The 18,912-nt window shown below is 40.7% G+C and overlaps 1 protein-coding gene across 1 annotated transcript in view; it reads left to right on the forward strand.

Moving 5' to 3' along the window:
* Positions 1-18,912, forward strand: part of LOC136863709 (cell adhesion molecule Dscam2) — a 1,676,531-nt gene that overhangs the window by 547,054 nt on the left and 1,110,565 nt on the right. The window contains exon 3 of the mRNA XM_068226050.1: positions 15,782-15,943. Coding sequence (XP_068082151.1) covers positions 15,782-15,943 — 162 coding nt within the window. The remainder of the gene's footprint in view (positions 1-15,781; positions 15,944-18,912) is intronic.

The raw sequence follows: 18,912 nt of genomic DNA on the forward strand, positions 1-18,912 counted from the left end.
GGAGTGTAGTTAAAAATATCCAGTGGAACGAAAGGAAGATGGAAAATAAAGTGAATGAGAGCGGTGCAATTTAAGTGAAGATAGATATGGTGGTAGTTCAGGACACCAGGGAGTCGCCGCTTGCCTTTGCCCTAGGCAGAGAATATCTCGGGCCTATTCTGCTGCCCACGAGGTCAATACAAAAGCGGCTCCCCCACCTCCCAACAGCAATTCCCTCATCCCGCATGACTGACTTCCGTAATCCTCCAACAATGTTCGGTCACGTTGAAAATCAAAAAATGAAGTCCCCGTAACGCTGCTGAGGCGGCAGGGTGGTTAGAAATAAAAAATGAACATTTATTTTGTGCGGGTTATTTGTCATCGTTTTCCACGTCATACACCGTATCAAGTATGGGCATTGAATTAGGGTTATTTGTATTCCTTACAGAACGAACTCCATCTGACTTCCCCTTATCCCAGTAAGTTAACTTGGTCAGTGAAACGTAACTCCGTAGCCCATGAGACCTTCATGAGTGATTAGTTTCAGGGTAAAGGCACAATTAGTACTTAACGTTCCTAATTGTCTTCGGTGATGGAAGATATGCCAGCTGGATTCAGGACAGTTGATCGACTGAAAGGGCGAATAATAATAATAATAAAACCTAATTGCGCAACAGGCCCGAAGGGCCATGGCCTACCAAGTGACCGCTGATCAGCCCGAAGGCCTGCAGGTTATGACGTGTTGTGTGGTCAACAACACGTTGGATCCTCTCGGCCGTTGTTCTTGGCTTCATAGACCGAGGCCACCATCTCACCATCAGATAGCTCCACAATTGTAATCACGTAGGCAGAGTGGACCTCGAACCAGCCCTCAGATCCAGTTAAAAATCCCTGTCCTGGCTGGAAATCGAACCCGGGGCCTCCGCGTAAGAGGCAGGCACTCTACCCCTACGCCGCTAGGCCGTCGAATATTAATAATAATAATAATAATAATAATAATAATAATAATAATAATAATAATAATAATAATAATAATAATAAACTTTGCCATTTCCATTTTCTCCTTCTTGGGGCTTTGAGATTTGCCCAATACTTCCGTTTTCGTTTTGGGTCTTATACCTTTCTCTCTTGTGTCCATGTCATTCGCGTCTTTAGCTTCGGCTTTTGCTGAATCCGTGTCATATTTGAAGTTTCTTATTGAGTGGGAAACGCTCCAGTATACGATTACGTGTGACCTTCAGTTCTTCGAGATCTTTTTCTACGTTAGTCAACCATTGCTTTTCTTGTCCTGAAAGTACAGTAGTTAATGATCCGACTGGCCAATCTTGGTGGGTTCATTCGCGTCACGTGTCCATAAAATGTTATCCCTACTTTCCGGTTGGTGTCGTTTCTTCTCCTCAAGGGTGTATAGTTCGTAGTTGTGCAGACTTACATATTCACCAATTTCTTTAACAAGGCCCAAGATTCTTAAGAAAATATTTCTTTCTTTGACCACCAGTTTTTCAATCAAACCTTCCTTGTTCATTGTAAGATATTCTACATCTTCTGATCGGATAACACTGCAGAAGTTTTCCAGCTTCGAATCAGAGGATATTGACCTTTTATTGTAGACACACTTAGTTAACTGGTATGCTATTTCCATTTTGTTCATGCGTTACGTGAAGGCTTCTTTCTAGGAGAGTTAAGTTCTATCCACTTTCCCAGACACTTCAACTTTTTCTGCTAGCTTGATTTTTTTTCTTTTCCCAATACTAGTTCTCCGGGTGCCGGCTTGATATTCATTATGAACTCCGTTTTCCCAAAGGAGATTTGGAGTCTCACCTTCTCAGTTTGTGCCCTAAGCACAGATGATCCATGAAATCGATTGTCAGGTTTAGGTTTCTGTAGCCAAGTCTAAACCCATTTTCGATTCCTTCGTCAGTCATTTCTTTACGCAGCTCACGGATCACGGGTGCCCAACTCCTGTCATGACCTCAAGGGCACATGAAATCTCTCTCCTAAACTTCAGTTTAGACATGGTGTCGGTGAGGGTTTGCTCGATGATCGCTTTTGTTTTGTTGTTTTAGGTTTTGGAATGCAATGGAAAGATCAACAGAAAAATAGGCCTTCGTGAAGTCTACGAAGGACACCACAGACTTCTTGTTCCTGAGCTTTTTATTACGCCTTTTATTATTATTATTATTACTACTATTATTATTATTATTATTATTATTATTATTATTATTATTATTATTATTATTATTATTATTATTATTATTATTATTATTATTATTATTATTATTATTATTTAAAAGGACTGCCTATTCGGGGTGCTAAAGGCGTGTTTGGTTCGCCCGGAGGGACGATGATTCTATTCCGCGTTAGGAAGTCGAAACATTTAAAAATAATATTAATTCTAATACTGGTTTAACGTCGCACTAAAACTGGGTTTAATCCGCACAGAGTTACGAATCCAAGTAACTGGAATAAGGCCAGGAATATAGGAGTGGAGCGCGATGGCTTCCTTAACGGTATTGCTTGTTTTTGTGACCGGGTTCGATGACACCTATATCAGATAGCTCAGTGGTTAATCTTATGAGGATGAGTGAACACTGTTCCCGTTCTCAGTCCAAAATAAAGTCGCTATACTGACCGACAATTAGAGCCAGGGCCTCCGGATAAGAGGAAAAAATAATAATATAAACTGGAATATAATCAGTTGGAAAATCGTAAATGAGAATTGTTAGACTGTACATAGTATGAATTGTGGGTGTTTCTTAACATTTGTCAGTCCCATTAACACAGCACCACGAACCTACTACGCTGGCGTAGCAGGGGGAGAGATGACAGTCCCAAGTACGCGTCCCAGGTGGCGGATAGAAGGTTCCTAACCGGCTTGCCGGTGGACTTGAGCTAAATAAAATACCTCTCGCGGACCAAACACACATCTCCCCGTGGGTGGGGGCGCAGGTGAAGAATACACCCAGTGTATCCCCTGCCTGTTGTAAGAGGCGATAAAAAGGAGCGACCAAGGGATGATCGAATTAGAACCATGAGACTACTTGAAATTAGTACCACCACGCGGGGAACATCATGGGTCGCCTTTACTTGCACGTAGTACCACTATGTTAGGTACACAATAGGTTTGTGATTAGTGGCGACAGTGTGTTAATCAGGGTGGGTTTTACAGTACCTGTGATTAGTACCACTATATGAGCGACACCATGGATGAGAGATACCCTGGGTCTGCCTTGCCGATGATTAGTACCCACTAAGAGAGGAACACCACGGGATAGTACGAGTCCCTGTGATTTGTACACCTATGTGAGGAACACCATAGGTTTGCATTGCCTGTAAATGGCGCCGCAATATTGAGTAACGCCATAGGACTGTGTTACATGTGCGCATTACATTACCTGTGAGTAGTACCATAATGTGTGAAATACCGCGAGCCTACGCTACTTTTGATTACAGTAGTACAGATGACCTGGATTTTGGACCCTTTATACAACAAGCATCATCGATTCAGTATTGTGCTTTAGTAGCAGTCCCTTGATCAGTACTACTATTGTTTAACGCTAGTTTCTGGGAATGTGGGGCATTGCGGGTCAGTAATACTATTGATTTACGATAGTTTCTGGGAATGTGAGGCAGTGCGGGTCGGATCTACTGATTGTTTTAAATTCATATCCATCCATTCATTCTTCGTCATCACGTTTTGAATTCAGGTCAGCGGATGATTTTGGACTTTTAAATTGTCATTATATTTCGTCTCATTTCGTACCATTAGGGGCCGATGACCTAGATGTTAGGCCCCTTTAAACAACAAGCTTCGTCATCATCATTAACACAGCAAGCCTACTAACTTCCAGGTAGAGGGAGTGTAGTTAAAAATATCCAGTGGAACGAAAGGAAGATGGAAAATAAAGTGAATGAGAGCGGTGCAATTTAAGTGAAGATAGATATGGTGGTAGTTCAGGACACCAGGGAGTCGCCGCTTGCCTTTGCCCTAGGCAGAGAATATCTCGGGCCTATTCTGCTGCCCACGAGGTCAATACAAAAGCGGCTCCCCCACCTCCCAACAGCAATTCCCTCATCCCGCATGACTGACTTCCGTAATCCTCCAACAATGTTCGGTCACGTTGAAAATCAAAAAATGAAGTCCCCGTAACGCTGCTGAGGCGGCAGGGTGGTTAGAAATAAAAAATGAACATTTATTTTGTGCGGGTTATTTGTCATCGTTTTCCACGTCATACACCGTATCAAGTATGGGCATTGAATTAGGGTTATTTGTATTCCTTACAGAACGAACTCCATCTGACTTCCCCTTATCCCAGTAAGTTAACTTGGTCAGTGAAACGTAACTCCGTAGCCCATGAGACCTTCATGAGTGATTAGTTTCAGGGTAAAGGCACAATTAGTACTTAACGTTCCTAATTGTCTTCGGTGATGGAAGATATGCCAGCTGGATTCAGGACAGTTGATCGACTGAAAGGGCGAATAATAATAATAATAAAACCTAATTGCGCAACAGGCCCGAAGGGCCATGGCCTACCAAGTGACCGCTGATCAGCCCGAAGGCCTGCAGGTTATGACGTGTTGTGTGGTCAACAACACGTTGGATCCTCTCGGCCGTTGTTCTTGGCTTCATAGACCGAGGCCACCATCTCACCATCAGATAGCTCCACAATTGTAATCACGTAGGCAGAGTGGACCTCGAACCAGCCCTCAGATCCAGTTAAAAATCCCTGTCCTGGCTGGAAATCGAACCCGGGGCCTCCGCGTAAGAGGCAGGCACTCTACCCCTACGCCGCTAGGCCGTCGAATATTAATAATAATAATAATAATAATAATAATAATAATAATAATAATAATAATAATAATAATAATAATAATAATAATAATAAACTTTGCCATTTCCATTTTCTCCTTCTTGGGGCTTTGAGATTTGCCCAATACTTCCGTTTTCGTTTTGGGTCTTATACCTTTCTCTCTTGTGTCCATGTCATTCGCGTCTTTAGCTTCGGCTTTTGCTGAATCCGTGTCATATTTGAAGTTTCTTATTGAGTGGGAAACGCTCCAGTATACGATTACGTGTGACCTTCAGTTCTTCGAGATCTTTTTCTACGTTAGTCAACCATTGCTTTTCTTGTCCTGAAAGTACAGTAGTTAATGATCCGACTGGCCAATCTTGGTGGGTTCATTCGCGTCACGTGTCCATAAAATGTTATCCCTACTTTCCGGTTGGTGTCGTTTCTTCTCCTCAAGGGTGTATAGTTCGTAGTTGTGCAGACTTACATATTCACCAATTTCTTTAACAAGGCCCAAGATTCTTAAGAAAATATTTCTTTCTTTGACCACCAGTTTTTCAATCAAACCTTCCTTGTTCATTGTAAGATATTCTACATCTTCTGATCGGATAACACTGCAGAAGTTTTCCAGCTTCGAATCAGAGGATATTGACCTTTTATTGTAGACACACTTAGTTAACTGGTATGCTATTTCCATTTTGTTCATGCGTTACGTGAAGGCTTCTTTCTAGGAGAGTTAAGTTCTATCCACTTTCCCAGACACTTCAACTTTTTCTGCTAGCTTGATTTTTTTTCTTTTCCCAATACTAGTTCTCCGGGTGCCGGCTTGATATTCATTATGAACTCCGTTTTCCCAAAGGAGATTTGGAGTCTCACCTTCTCAGTTTGTGCCCTAAGCACAGATGATCCATGAAATCGATTGTCAGGTTTAGGTTTCTGTAGCCAAGTCTAAACCCATTTTCGATTCCTTCGTCAGTCATTTCTTTACGCAGCTCACGGATCACGGGTGCCCAACTCCTGTCATGACCTCAAGGGCACATGAAATCTCTCTCCTAAACTTCAGTTTAGACATGGTGTCGGTGAGGGTTTGCTCGATGATCGCTTTTGTTTTGTTGTTTTAGGTTTTGGAATGCAATGGAAAGATCAACAGAAAAATAGGCCTTCGTGAAGTCTACGAAGGACACCACAGACTTCTTGTTCCTGAGCTTTTTATTACGCCTTTTATTATTATTATTATTACTACTATTATTATTATTATTATTATTATTATTATTATTATTATTATTATTATTATTATTATTATTATTATTATTTAAAAGGACTGCCTATTCGGGGTGCTAAAGGCGTGTTTGGTTCGCCCGGAGGGACGATGATTCTATTCCGCGTTAGGAAGTCGAAACATTTAAAAATAATATTAATTCTAATACTGGTTTAACGTCGCACTAAAACTGGGTTTAATCCGTACAGAGTTACGAATCCAAGTAACTGGAATAAGGCCAGGAATAATAATAATAATAATAATAATAATAATAATAATAATAATAATAATAATAATAATAATAATAATAATATAGAAGTGTTATTCATCCTTACTTAATTAAACCGTCTCCCCTTCCTCGCCTTTTCCCAGTTACCTGTGGTCGGCTTAACAAAGCTGTCCGAACATCATAAATACTCGTATATTTTACACTGAGTGGTCATTAGTCATGAGAAGACACTGAATGTGATGTTAATAACGAGTTGCTCCTCCGCTACCCCTCGAAACGTCAGCAATACGGCGAGGCATCGACTCTGCAAGGTGTTAGAATCGTTCTGGAGGGATCTGGACCCACGCATCTTGTTCTTGTGTATTTGGTGCGGGGTACATGGAACATACACCAGCATCGGCAGCATCCCATATGTGCTGGACTGGATTCAGATCGGGGGATCTGGGGGGCCAATCCATGGTCGTAACTTCATTGGAGTGCTCCTCCAATCACCTGCGTGCCACCACAGAGCGGTGACATGGCGCATTGTCTTGTTGAAATATGGCATCACCATCAGGATACTCTACGGCCAGAAAGGGATGCAGATGATCTGAAAGAATGTCTACATAACGTGCACCTGTCAGCGCTCCCTGCAGCCGGACAATGGGGCCTAATTGCGACCATTAGCACGCTGCCCAGACGAGAACTGAGCCACCTACCACCTGGACACAACCATGTTGACACGCAGAATCCAGAGCTTCATGGGGCATACCTCACACTCTCACGCGCCCATCAGTTCGATACAACTTGAACCGGGATTCATTGGACCATACCACACGCTGCTACTGTTCCTTGGTCCATGCACGTCACTGACCTCTGTGGTGTCTGTGACAGACTGCTTAACTACTCTGCAGCTAGCCGCAACACTCAGGTGTCATATACGGCACACTTTCTAATGCGACACCCCTTCACGTGACGTTTGGTTACTCGGTGTGTAATGTATAACGGATGGTTAGGTCAATATTAATTAATGTGATTTATGGCGTACTGCTCAATAAAATCTTTCTTCATGAAGACGAACATACACACACCGAGTGATGAGTATGAGCTAAATATTACTCTTGTATATATGATTCTGACTTCTTTGTGTTATTTTACCCGCGCGGTCAGTGACAGCCAGAACACGACACGTTCTCTTTTGTGAACCCGTGCCAGAGATAACCCTTCAGATGACCGAACTAAATGACGTCCGAGTATATATTGATAGAAACAGTAAGTTTCAAATACACTTTTGTATACGTTATCGAAAGCCAAGAGCGTGGTACAGATTAAAAATTCAATCGGGCTGACACCTCCTGACGTTCTGTGAATACCAGTAGCCTGTAAGCCCGTTATTGTTAAACTACAGAGCAAGTCAAACAAGTGCTACGCGAATTTCAACGATCGTGGCTCAAGATTCGTCAATTTATGATTTTATTCCATTTTTTCCTACCTTTCCTTTCCTATTTTACAGGCTAAAAGTGTAACTGGATAAGAGTTAGATCAATTACCTTCTTTACTTAAGTTTGCCAGGTAGAATTCCGTATCAGTCTGTTGGCATTTAAAAGCAGCTTATAGAAAAGGTCCATATGAGAGTTACTGGCTCAGTAATGATCCCTTTCATTCGGGAGATAGTGAGTTCGAACCCCACTGTCGATAGCCCTGCAGATGGTTTTCCGTGGTTGCCCATTTCACACCAGACAATTAATCAAGACCACGGTCACTTTCCTTGCCACTCGTAGCCCTTACCTGTCACACCGTCGCCATAAGAACTATCTGTGTCTGTGCGACGTAAAGCAAATTGAAAAATTATCCTTTTCAGATCCGAATCTCGGCACTCCAGGGACTTGTGGGACGGATAGTAGCTGAAGAAGCGTTGAACAGAATGTGTTCATATGCTCTTCGGCACGACCTTGATACAGTACGGCTGAAGAAACTATGGTATGAGATAAAAACGCTCGCAGCATGTTGTAGGGAGGGGACGTGAAGGTGTAAGAACTGGATCACTGGTGTGTGCACACCAGCCGACTTGACTAACAATGACTTACAACTCTGTCAAGAGCAGCTTCTACTTTGGAAGCCCTTGTTTCCTATGAATGTGTCTAAATTTTCCGTGACTTTATGTTGTTGTTTTTGCTTCCTTTCATTTTAGAGTCATAGGACTTCGTCGTTAGCAACTCCATGTGTAAAAGACACATGTGAATTATGTCTGATAATGATCTCTGTGGTTGTAGTGTCTACTATATTGTAATTACTTGTCCCTGTATGCTACGAGCTTAACCATGCTGTTTGTTACTTCCACATTCAAACTTCTGCTAATAACACGCTTGTTGTGTATAGCATAAAAGTTTCATAAATCATTTCATGTTTCATTAATGTAATGTTCTGCCCAAGCCTCTTACACGTTCTTGTAACTCTGTATTGCATACTATAATTCATAATTGGGTAATTATATCCTATTGATGACATACAGTACTTCTCAAAACTTTTGACGTTAATTTCAATGTGCTATTCTAAGTCATTGTTCGTATAATTTTAAGTTAATTTTTGGTCGCTATGGTTCAGATGGCGAATTGACCTTATCTCTTCTGCTATTTTGTTTTCCATCGCACCGACTCAGAGAGTTTTTCAGGCGATTATGGGATAGGATAGGGCTGGGAATGGGAAGGAAGCAACCGCGGTGTGTAATTGGGGGTACAGCTCCATATTTGCCTGATATAAAATTGGGAAAACTTTCAGAAATGCGGACAGTGAGGTTCGAACCCTCTAACTCCCGAATGCAAGCTAAGAGCTACAGGCCGCGAACTGCGTTGCCAACTCACTTAGTGAATTATCATTGGATTCCACCATTGGCCCATAGTTCAGGTTCTGTCTTTGCTGAAGAATTTTAAACTTTGTCAGCCTATCGTTGACTTCACCCAGAGTTTGAACGTTGGCAACGTTGGCCCCTAGATCAAGAACTATATTAAGAAATAAACGTAATAGGGAAATGCAATCCAGTGGAGGAATATTAATTATTTATAGTGACATGTAAAGAGTATCCTGCTATGTTCCCAAACAGTCCGACTCATAATGACCTACCAAGCCGCATTCCGACGCCGTAAACATGATCAGAAGCAGTCAGTGTGTAACACATCGCTGCTGGCACAGAACAGACCATATATTGTGCTTGCTCTCGACGTGAAACGTTTGTTTATTCAACGTCGCTTTTTTTCTCTTGGGCATTTCTCACTATTTTGTGATCGGAACTTTATGGGGAATTTGGCCCGTTTTTACGGCCGGATGTCCTCCTAACACCAACCCTATGTGGATGGATGTTTTCAATTTTGCGTGACCGGGCGAGTTGGCCATGAGGTTAGGGGCTCGCAGCTGTGAGCTTGAATCGGGCGATAGTGGGTTCGAATCCCACTGTCGGCAGCCCTGAAGATGGTTTTCCGTGGTTTCCCATTTTCACACCAGGCACATGCTGGGGCTGTACCTTAATTAAGGCCACGGCCACTTCCAACTCCTAGGCCTTTCCTATCCCATCGTCGCCGGAAGACCTATCTGTGTCGGTGCAACGTAAAGCCACTAGCAAAAAAATAATGTGTGTTTCTGTAGTAGTTTAGCGTGTTGTATGTAGACAAATAGTGTATTAAAATGAACGCAAACACACTGTACGCGAACCAAGGGGACTAAACATACGGTTTTAAAACCTTCTGTCCGGTCGGGAATCGAACCTGCGGCTTTCTGAACCGGAGGTCAGTACGTTGACCATCCAGCCAAGGAGCCAGGCTTGTTCACTTAGCTAATATAATCAAAGAGCCCGTCAACACTACGCTATGCAAAGGAAACACCGTGGGGCAAATGGAAGAAGTATATACCAAGGATATTCATTTCCAATATTTTTACTGCTTACTACTGCTTGACCAGTCAGGTAAGAAAAAAGTGGGGTGAACTAAATTAGAGCAAGCAAGTTGTATGAGTCCTGGGTAGGACTCAATCTTGTCCATTTTTTCTGTCCAAACTCACAACCAACAAATTACTGGTTGAATGCACTTTATTATGCTTAAAAAATAAAACTTCCCTCTATTTCAACAGAGCAGATATCAGCAGAATAACCAGGATTCGATTGTACTGCCAAGTGTGAACAGTGGTAGGGGTAGTTACGGTGATAGTTATTACTGCTTCCCCTCCAAGCAGGAGTGAAGATGGCCAAGTGATGGGAGGCAAGGTGGAGTAAGACGAAAATGTATACTCCTGGTCCATACGCTAATAACAGTGGTCCGTATCCTGCACGTTCTACATAGTCTCATTTATAGTAAGATTCCAAAAGAGTGAATACTCCAGTCTATCGTGGAGTGGCGTACGTCCACAGAGTACAACGTCCCCAGAAGACCGCTGTTTGGCCGTTAAGTGCCACAGGGTTCAGTCAGCATACACCTGAAGACGTCGTTAGGCACCAAAAATAGTCACAGGACAACCATTTTCAGGTTTACCATATACCGTTGCTTTCGCCAAATGGGATGGTATGTTCAAAGGCTCGAGACAAGTCTTCGGCCTAGAGGCTGGTTGAGTCCTCAAACAGAACCACGAAAATTTATGCTGTTATAAACGAAAAGGCAATAACCGATGGCGGTGCCAAAATGAGGCATAATAGCCAAGATGAGGAGTTAAATAATTTGCCCTTGGTTTCCTCACTGGACCAGACAGTGCTATTGCAAAGCGACCGACCCCATCAACAAAACCTTTCATAACTCTCAAACTCGCTATTTTGTGCTGTGAATGTCATGACTCATAAGTCATCACCACCCATACCTCAGCAGCTTCCACCAACTCATAGGCACAAATGAGACTGGGACTTCTACATTTTGCTCTGGCCTGTGCTAAGAGACAGATGCATCCAGCAGGAAATAGTAAAAGATGGCATTCCACTCTTTACAGAGATGTAGTAAGTCCAATTCCTGTTCCTGTTGTTGGAGGGCATCTTAAGTCGGGCTGTATCAATGACATCACTTGTTCCTCAACCCTTTCGCAAACATTCTTAAAAAGTACTCTGGCGTTGTATTGCAGGTCTGTTCGCCAGGTATGTCCACGAACCATCCTCTAGCTTCTGGAGTGTTTGGTGGGAGACCACGGAAAACTATATTTAGGGCCACCGTTCTAACCAACTATTTATTGAATTCATGTTTACAACTGCACGACCAGTATCGCGTAGCGAACTCGCTCTGTGATGATGAAGTAACCCTTTATTTAAAGTATTAATACATCTTTATCAATACACTTATACTTTGTTGCCTTCCTGACAAAGTTCTAGTATGAATATCTTCGGTTTTGCTGCCAAAGTAAATTGCTATTGTTTGATGCTCTTCAGTCTGAAATCCAATGGCCGGACATTCTATTCCATTATTGCACATACGTCTGAGAACCATATGGATTCAGATCCTAACCAGCTGTTTTTCATTTTGAAGCAATAGACTAGGCTGACAATGTAAAAAATATGCATTCATTATTTTTTATTTCATACGAGTAACCTATCTACCATGTGTCCGGCTCCTTGGATGAATGGTCAGTGACCGTCAGTTCTCATGAACCCATGTTCGATTCACGGTCGCATTAGTGTCTTTAACCGCATCTGGTTAATTCAACTGGTTTTGGGACTGGGTGTCCGTGCTTGTCTCGTAACACATCTCTTCATATGCACACAGCACCTAATACTACCAACCACCGCAGATAAACACAATAGTGAATACATCCCTCTACAAGGGGTTGGCATCATGAACGTTTCGGGCAGTGAAACTGGGCTTAATCTGCATGTAGTGCCGATCCCAAGTAATCCGGAGAAAGCCGGGGGGACAATGATCTATCAAGCCTGCAAAGTACGAAATATACGTTATATTGCCATCCCACTCGCACAGCGACACTTTACAGCATTGTCGTCAGAGACACGGGGATGTAATTAGTTTGCTCTGGAAGTGGTTCCGTGACGTGACACAGGTGTGTCTCTCACTTAAATTCCGATCGACCTTGCGAGGATGAATCCTAAAATCCAAGTTACATGAGATTAGTGCCAACTGAATGTTCCACACAGGTAGTTAAAATATATTCCATGTATGCGCTTAATATTAAATACTTTGATCACCAGCCATGCTGATTTTTGCCTCTTTCATAACGGTACTTTCTCTCTGAGACACTCCATACTCACTTCTGAACTGTATATTACTGATAATCATAATACATTTAACTATTTGCGCCAAGCCGGTTCAGTGAAGTCAGTACTAACAAAATGACTAAGGACGTCCGACAAATTTCAGAAATATTAAAATAAGAAACGAATCATTAATGCCGTACACATTTGCGTGCTGAATTCGAAAACCTGCGACAGCTCATCCGTGCACTAACACTTCAATCCATTATCTCTATTTCTCCACCAAGAACATTGTTTTACAGATCGCAAAATAGGTCCAGTGAATTTATTGTGGTTATTACCATTAACGATGCCATCCATACACTCTTAATGAACAGCTCCATATTGTTTAACACTTTTAGTTACTTTCGCATGCAGACAACAACGCTCACACAGAGACTATTTGGATGATTAGAAACGAAACAGTTTGCTTCAGCGCATAAAATTTAATTTTTAAACGGATGGGTCTCATTCACTTACTTCGCCGTTTGTGTAGCATTTCCGTGTTGTTACACCCCCCCCCCACTCCATGTCACAACAGCCTCGAAGGGCCATGGCCTATCAAGCGACCGCTGCTCAGCCCGAAGTCCTACAGATTACGAGGTGTCGTGTGGTCAGCACGACGGATCCTCTCGGCCGTTATTCTTGGCTTTCTAAACCGGAGCCGCTATCTCACCGTCAGATAGCTCCTCATTTTAATCACGTAAGCTGAGTGGACCCCGAACCAGCCCTCAGATGCAGGTAAAAGACCCTGACGTGGCCGGGAATCCAACCCGGGGCTCCGGGTAAGAGGCAGGCACTCTACACCTACACCGCGGGCCCGGCTCTGTCTTGTTACGTACATCGTAAATAAATCGTATTTCTGTAAGGAAATGAATTAGCGTACAGAATTATCATTCTTCGGCAGTATGGTTGAAACAACTATATTAATCAGCAAGTGTTCTCTTGCATATGTGGTTGACAGGTTTCTGAAATGCCAATAAAGGATAGGTCATGTGGACACGACATAAAGATATTTGCTCTAGAAAACACTGAGTTATAATTTACTGTACCAGTTACAACTACATTGTAGGCTCAAAATTAATTACAGCATTTTGTTATTTTTCTTTTTCTAGATAAAATTTTTAAAACTCGAGATTTTCTTCACTAAAAGCCTTTTTCAATTATCTAACTTTAAAATATTTCATTGTGTCGAACACACAAGTTCAGTATAAATATTACACTGTAACATATCTGTAAAAAGAAAACAAGGAATAAAAATACACACTATTAGACAAAGAATGACATCTTTCGCTCTTTAAAGAACATCATCAGATTCTATCAAATTACACTCAAATATTTACAATATTAATGTTTATTTTTGTTTAATACTTAGGAACATGAAATCTAGAACTATCTTAACGATGCCCTCCTTTGTATGGTATGTTATAGTGTAATATTAGTATTTAACTTGTGTGTTCGACAGACTGAAAAACTTTAAAGGACATTTAACTAAGTTGACACTGAAAAGTATGGATTCCTTCTTAACACATTTTTTCAATAATGCTGAATCTCCCTTAATCGCGCGTTATAACAGCACCTCGTATGAACTTTCTTACTCTCGCCCCACCACAGCATAACACTGACTACTAGTTTTAACAATTTATACTAAAATAATTGAATCATTCATTTAAGAAAGGACACATGTCCAAATTGTCGATTTTAATATTGAAGATTAAAATTCTTCTTTCCACAACATAAAGTACACTTACCCAACCAGTAACACGCTGATATTTAAAGTTGGTGTGTGGTTTGGAAGTCATTGAAAAGGCTCATGTCACCATTACTTCCCTATGCAAGTGCATTCATTCAGTGCCTGTAATAGAGATTTTTCTAGGATATGTAAAATACATTGTTCGAATTTATGACGTATAGCAATCTTGTGAAATCATCTTACGGTCACCTAAACGTCATGGCAAGTTCACCGACATTCTGGTAGAGACTAGAGATAATCTGAATTTTACTGCATGGTGGCAGAAATGTTATAAGAGGGGAGAACGGTCTGATGAATCTCGAGGTAGGGGAGTGCCTGCCAACTTGAAAATTCGTTTCCAGCCAGCATCATTCATGTACTTCCTTTACGCTGCCAAAGATCCAGGACCGTACGCACAAAACAGTTCATCAACGGACTTATTGAACACATCTTCCGTTTGACACTAGATAGCAACGTCCAACTTCCTAACGAACTAGCCTACAAAGAACCAATTTCTACCGATGGGACCTAAAGTGTCTAGAAGTCCGCAGTCCGGGGGACCACAAAGATTTCTTCAACTAAATACATGCGTGGCCAACTCTCGTGTGACTGACGATGATTTTCATTGACTGTCATCACTGATATTATTTTCATTGTAAAACAGTCTAACTTATCTGTGTAAACAATGTATTTTTGTTCCAAATTGATTTTCATTCAACCATCATTATACAAAAGGCAAATATACATTTTTATCTGCCAATTTCCAAAAAATCCTTCATGTTTATTACATATTTTATCAAGTAACCTAGCCACAACCATCAACACTAACAGTCATACTTTTTAACCTAAATAGCAAGACTGGCTCTTAAATCAGTTTTTTGGCTCCTCCTGAAAAGTTACATTTCTGGATATGTGCCTTATCTTAAATGACTGATTCAATTTGAAAATGAGCGAATGCAGGATTTCGTTAATGGATGCGTTGACATAAACCAGAGTCCTCTGTTTCGTTCCCGCGGGTCACGCTCTTGGGCTCGGCGCCGGCGATTTGCTTCCCTACTAAATATTTCGAACATAGTACAGAATCGCTAGATGAAGAATAATTAACTGAAATGCAGGATCGGTAAATGCTACTGTAAATAGATTAGTTTAACCACGTCAGGAGTGATTTGCTTAAATATGGGAAAAAAGGCGTACCGTATGTTGTTAAAACGGGACAGTATTTCAGATCATGAAGTAAGGGAAATCCCCATGTAATACGAGACACCTGGTAACCCTACTTGCTTATCACACCATAAGATAAGTAGGCCATTAATAGTAGTAGCTTCATTGTGTAGGCAGAGGCCAGTGTGTGTGTGTGTGTGTGTGTGTGTGTGTGTGTGTGTGTGTGTGTGTTCCGGAGCAAAGTACCTGAAGAAAGAGTCGCATATTTCCTTTTAACATTATTTCCATAAATAGGTTACTAATCATTTTGATAATGATTTTGATATTAGTTTCAAAGGATATAACGTTGTGGTCAACGTCTCCTTCAGTGACGCATCAGTTGTAGAGTAGGTCTGAAATATCTTATTGTGCTCAGCCGTATGTAATACCTTGTTTCATCTTGTTTCAGTTGTGAACCAGAGATACGAGCCAGAGGTACAGAGTCCCGGTGGATTCCTGGGTAATAACGTCATTATACGCTGCAGTGTGCCAAGTTTCGTCAAAGACCATGTGACTGTGACTTCGTGGCTGCAAGAGCCAGCTTTCAACATCTATCCATCCACCGTGAGTGGTGAGTAGATAAACAATTTAAAAGTTCGGAATATCCCTTCATACCTAGATAAGGCACTAGTCAAATATAATGTTCCTGTATGATGATTGTAGATAATTTAGTATATATTTAACTCTTCTTGCAGGTGTATGTACGGCCGGACAGAATAGCAGGCTTCATAGCCTGAGTCCCGCCATATAAAACACACAATAAATAAATAAATAATAAATAAATGATTAATGCAGTCACAGTGGTCTGTTATTCCGTTATTCCGAGAGTATATTGTCAGTCTCAGCGTGACGACTCTATCGGGAAACCAAGCTGTTAAGAACGCGTCTGCCACCAGCATAACCCTGTGAGTTCTCTCAGCTTTACATATTCAGATGAGACCTTTGAAAATTCTCGGATAGTAAATAACTTCTAGTGTATACAATCAAAACAGAACTTATCTGACAAAATAAAACATAATACAAATACACATATTATGCAAAGAAATACATGTAAAATACCTAACTATGCGTCACTAATGTGCATATTCCTTGTCCAGATTCTATATTCATAACGTCAAACCATGTTTTGAAAACGGCTTCTACGGAATTGTGGAACATGATGATGAAATATTCCTGACATTAGCCAAAATCCGTAATTATGATCTCAAAATCCCAGAAAGTACTGCAACCGTTAGGGCTTTAATCGTCGCACCAAATTAAGTATGAACCAACTCTGAACACAACAGGCGACAAAATGAAACTGGCCCCATTAGTTTGGCAACAAATGAGGCTTACTCTGGGTATAATTAGGGCAATATTATTTAACTTGGTTTCACAAACAGATGTACAGATGGAACATTTGGATGAGAACCGTCAGAAGTCACTTACCAGGCTTGAAGTCTCATCCTCCCTACTTTCATAAGATCACCGACTGAATTCGTAGAGCAATATGGGTAATGGAATGTTCGATAAAGAAATAAAATAGGCACTATCTAAAATAATGAAAGTAGGATTCTATAATATGAGAGGAATTTGCAAATATTTGTTAAATGAGAAGAATCTCCGTTCAAGTATATATTCTAAACATTTTATTTACACTGAGGTGCACCACACAAATAATATTCTATCTCACATGTGAGCAACAAAAGCACTTAAACTGACACAGTTATATATATTATATGCCTTCCTTTCTTGAAGTTGTCTTGGCATAACGAGTTCTTGACGTACACCAATTCACTCGACCAACATACACTGATATATGAATTTATATATTTATTTAAAAACACGGAGCCGGGCTGAGTGGCTCAGACGGTTAAGGCGCTGGCCTTCTAACCCCAACTTGGCAGGTTCGATCCTGGCTCAGTCCGGTGGTATTTGAAGGTGCTCAAATACGACAGCCCCGTGTCGGTAGATTTACTGGCACGTTAAAGAACTCCTGCGGGACTAAATTCCGGCACCTCGGCGTCTCCGAAGACCTTAAAAAGTAGTTAGTGGGACGTAAAGCAAATAACATTATTATTATTAAAAACATGGATACTGAATGGTACCCTTTATTTGTTAAACTCTCGTCACAAATGGATATTAAATATGGTTCCGGCACCGGGGATCGAATTCGAGCCTCCTGGGTAAGAACCAGGTATCCTTTATTTACTAGTCATGATTTGGATAGAGAGAAAAAAATATAACACAATATAAGCACATCTGTTATACACACGAGATTGCATTGCCGAGTATCGAACATGTGATCCATTTGACCACGACAAATATATATTTACATTGAACACTTACGATGAACATACACGCTGAACATATATGTGCGTATCCTGGGTTTACCTAACAGATTATATATTTAAAGAAAATCAGTCAAAGCTCGAATCAAACCCATCACCATAGTATACTTTGGGAAATAATAAAACACACAGAAACATACATATAAAAGATATCAAATATATTTACACAACACATCTTGAAGATATGGCTTAACCAAGCCATAATATCTGGTTAAATGTTCGCTCCAGCATCATTCGAACCAACAGGCTTCGGCTTCCAAGGTAAAAATTTTTCAACTCCAATCAGAGGCTAAATTAATGCTTAGCATGAGAAGGAATCTATCCTTCACAAAATCCGGAAATTATCCGTGTTACTCGCAACGTATAATTAGAATAGAATTGAGACTACTTTGGTGATTGAAAGGAGCTTAGTCCATTAACATCGCTTTGCTGGAGACTGCAAAGTTTGCTCGGCCTAAAGTCGACCTGCATATACCTGTCAATCACAATAACAGCTGTAAGCAGCCCTAGGCTTTGGACACCATAAATCGTCCGTCACTCTCTCTTTCATTTTCCTTACATATCATCTCGGCTTATTGTCAAGTATGCACTCACTTGAAAGCCATTATTTCTTATTACTCGTTATCTGGCTATATATTCAGCCCAATTTAATATCTCACAACAGCTATCATTATTTATTCTTCCTTATCACTCCAACAACATAACATGTTACAGCTTCGCCCTCTCATGCCTTGCCATCGTATCTCAATCCGTTCATTTAATTCACAGAGAAGACTCCATTATTTCAGGCTATTTAATTCTTCTCACAATTTCATATATAATTATAAATTAATTACACCTCGGTTTGGATCAACTCCAATGATTATCTAATATTATCCGGGATTACAAATACCTGAATCGCAAACGTATAATTTATATCCAAACTACTCTGAAGATCTTTACCAGACGAAGAAATATAAATCCAGCTAACATGCCGTTCTTCCCAAAGATAGTTCATATAAGTTAAGAACTTTGGAGTCTATATAATAATTCATGCAAATGAATTTTGTTAAATATCAATGATTATCTTAAAAATCACTTGATGATCCTAACTAATAATAATAAATCTTTCCCAGTCATACGCGCATAATGTTCCCTACATATTCAGTATTTAATTATGACATTATAATATTTACAAATATTATTATTACTGGCATGCATCTCTCGTGTT

This window comes from Anabrus simplex, chromosome 2 (genome assembly GCF_040414725.1).
Source record: "Anabrus simplex isolate iqAnaSimp1 chromosome 2, ASM4041472v1, whole genome shotgun sequence".
Lineage (NCBI taxonomy): Eukaryota > Metazoa > Arthropoda > Insecta > Orthoptera > Tettigoniidae > Anabrus > Anabrus simplex.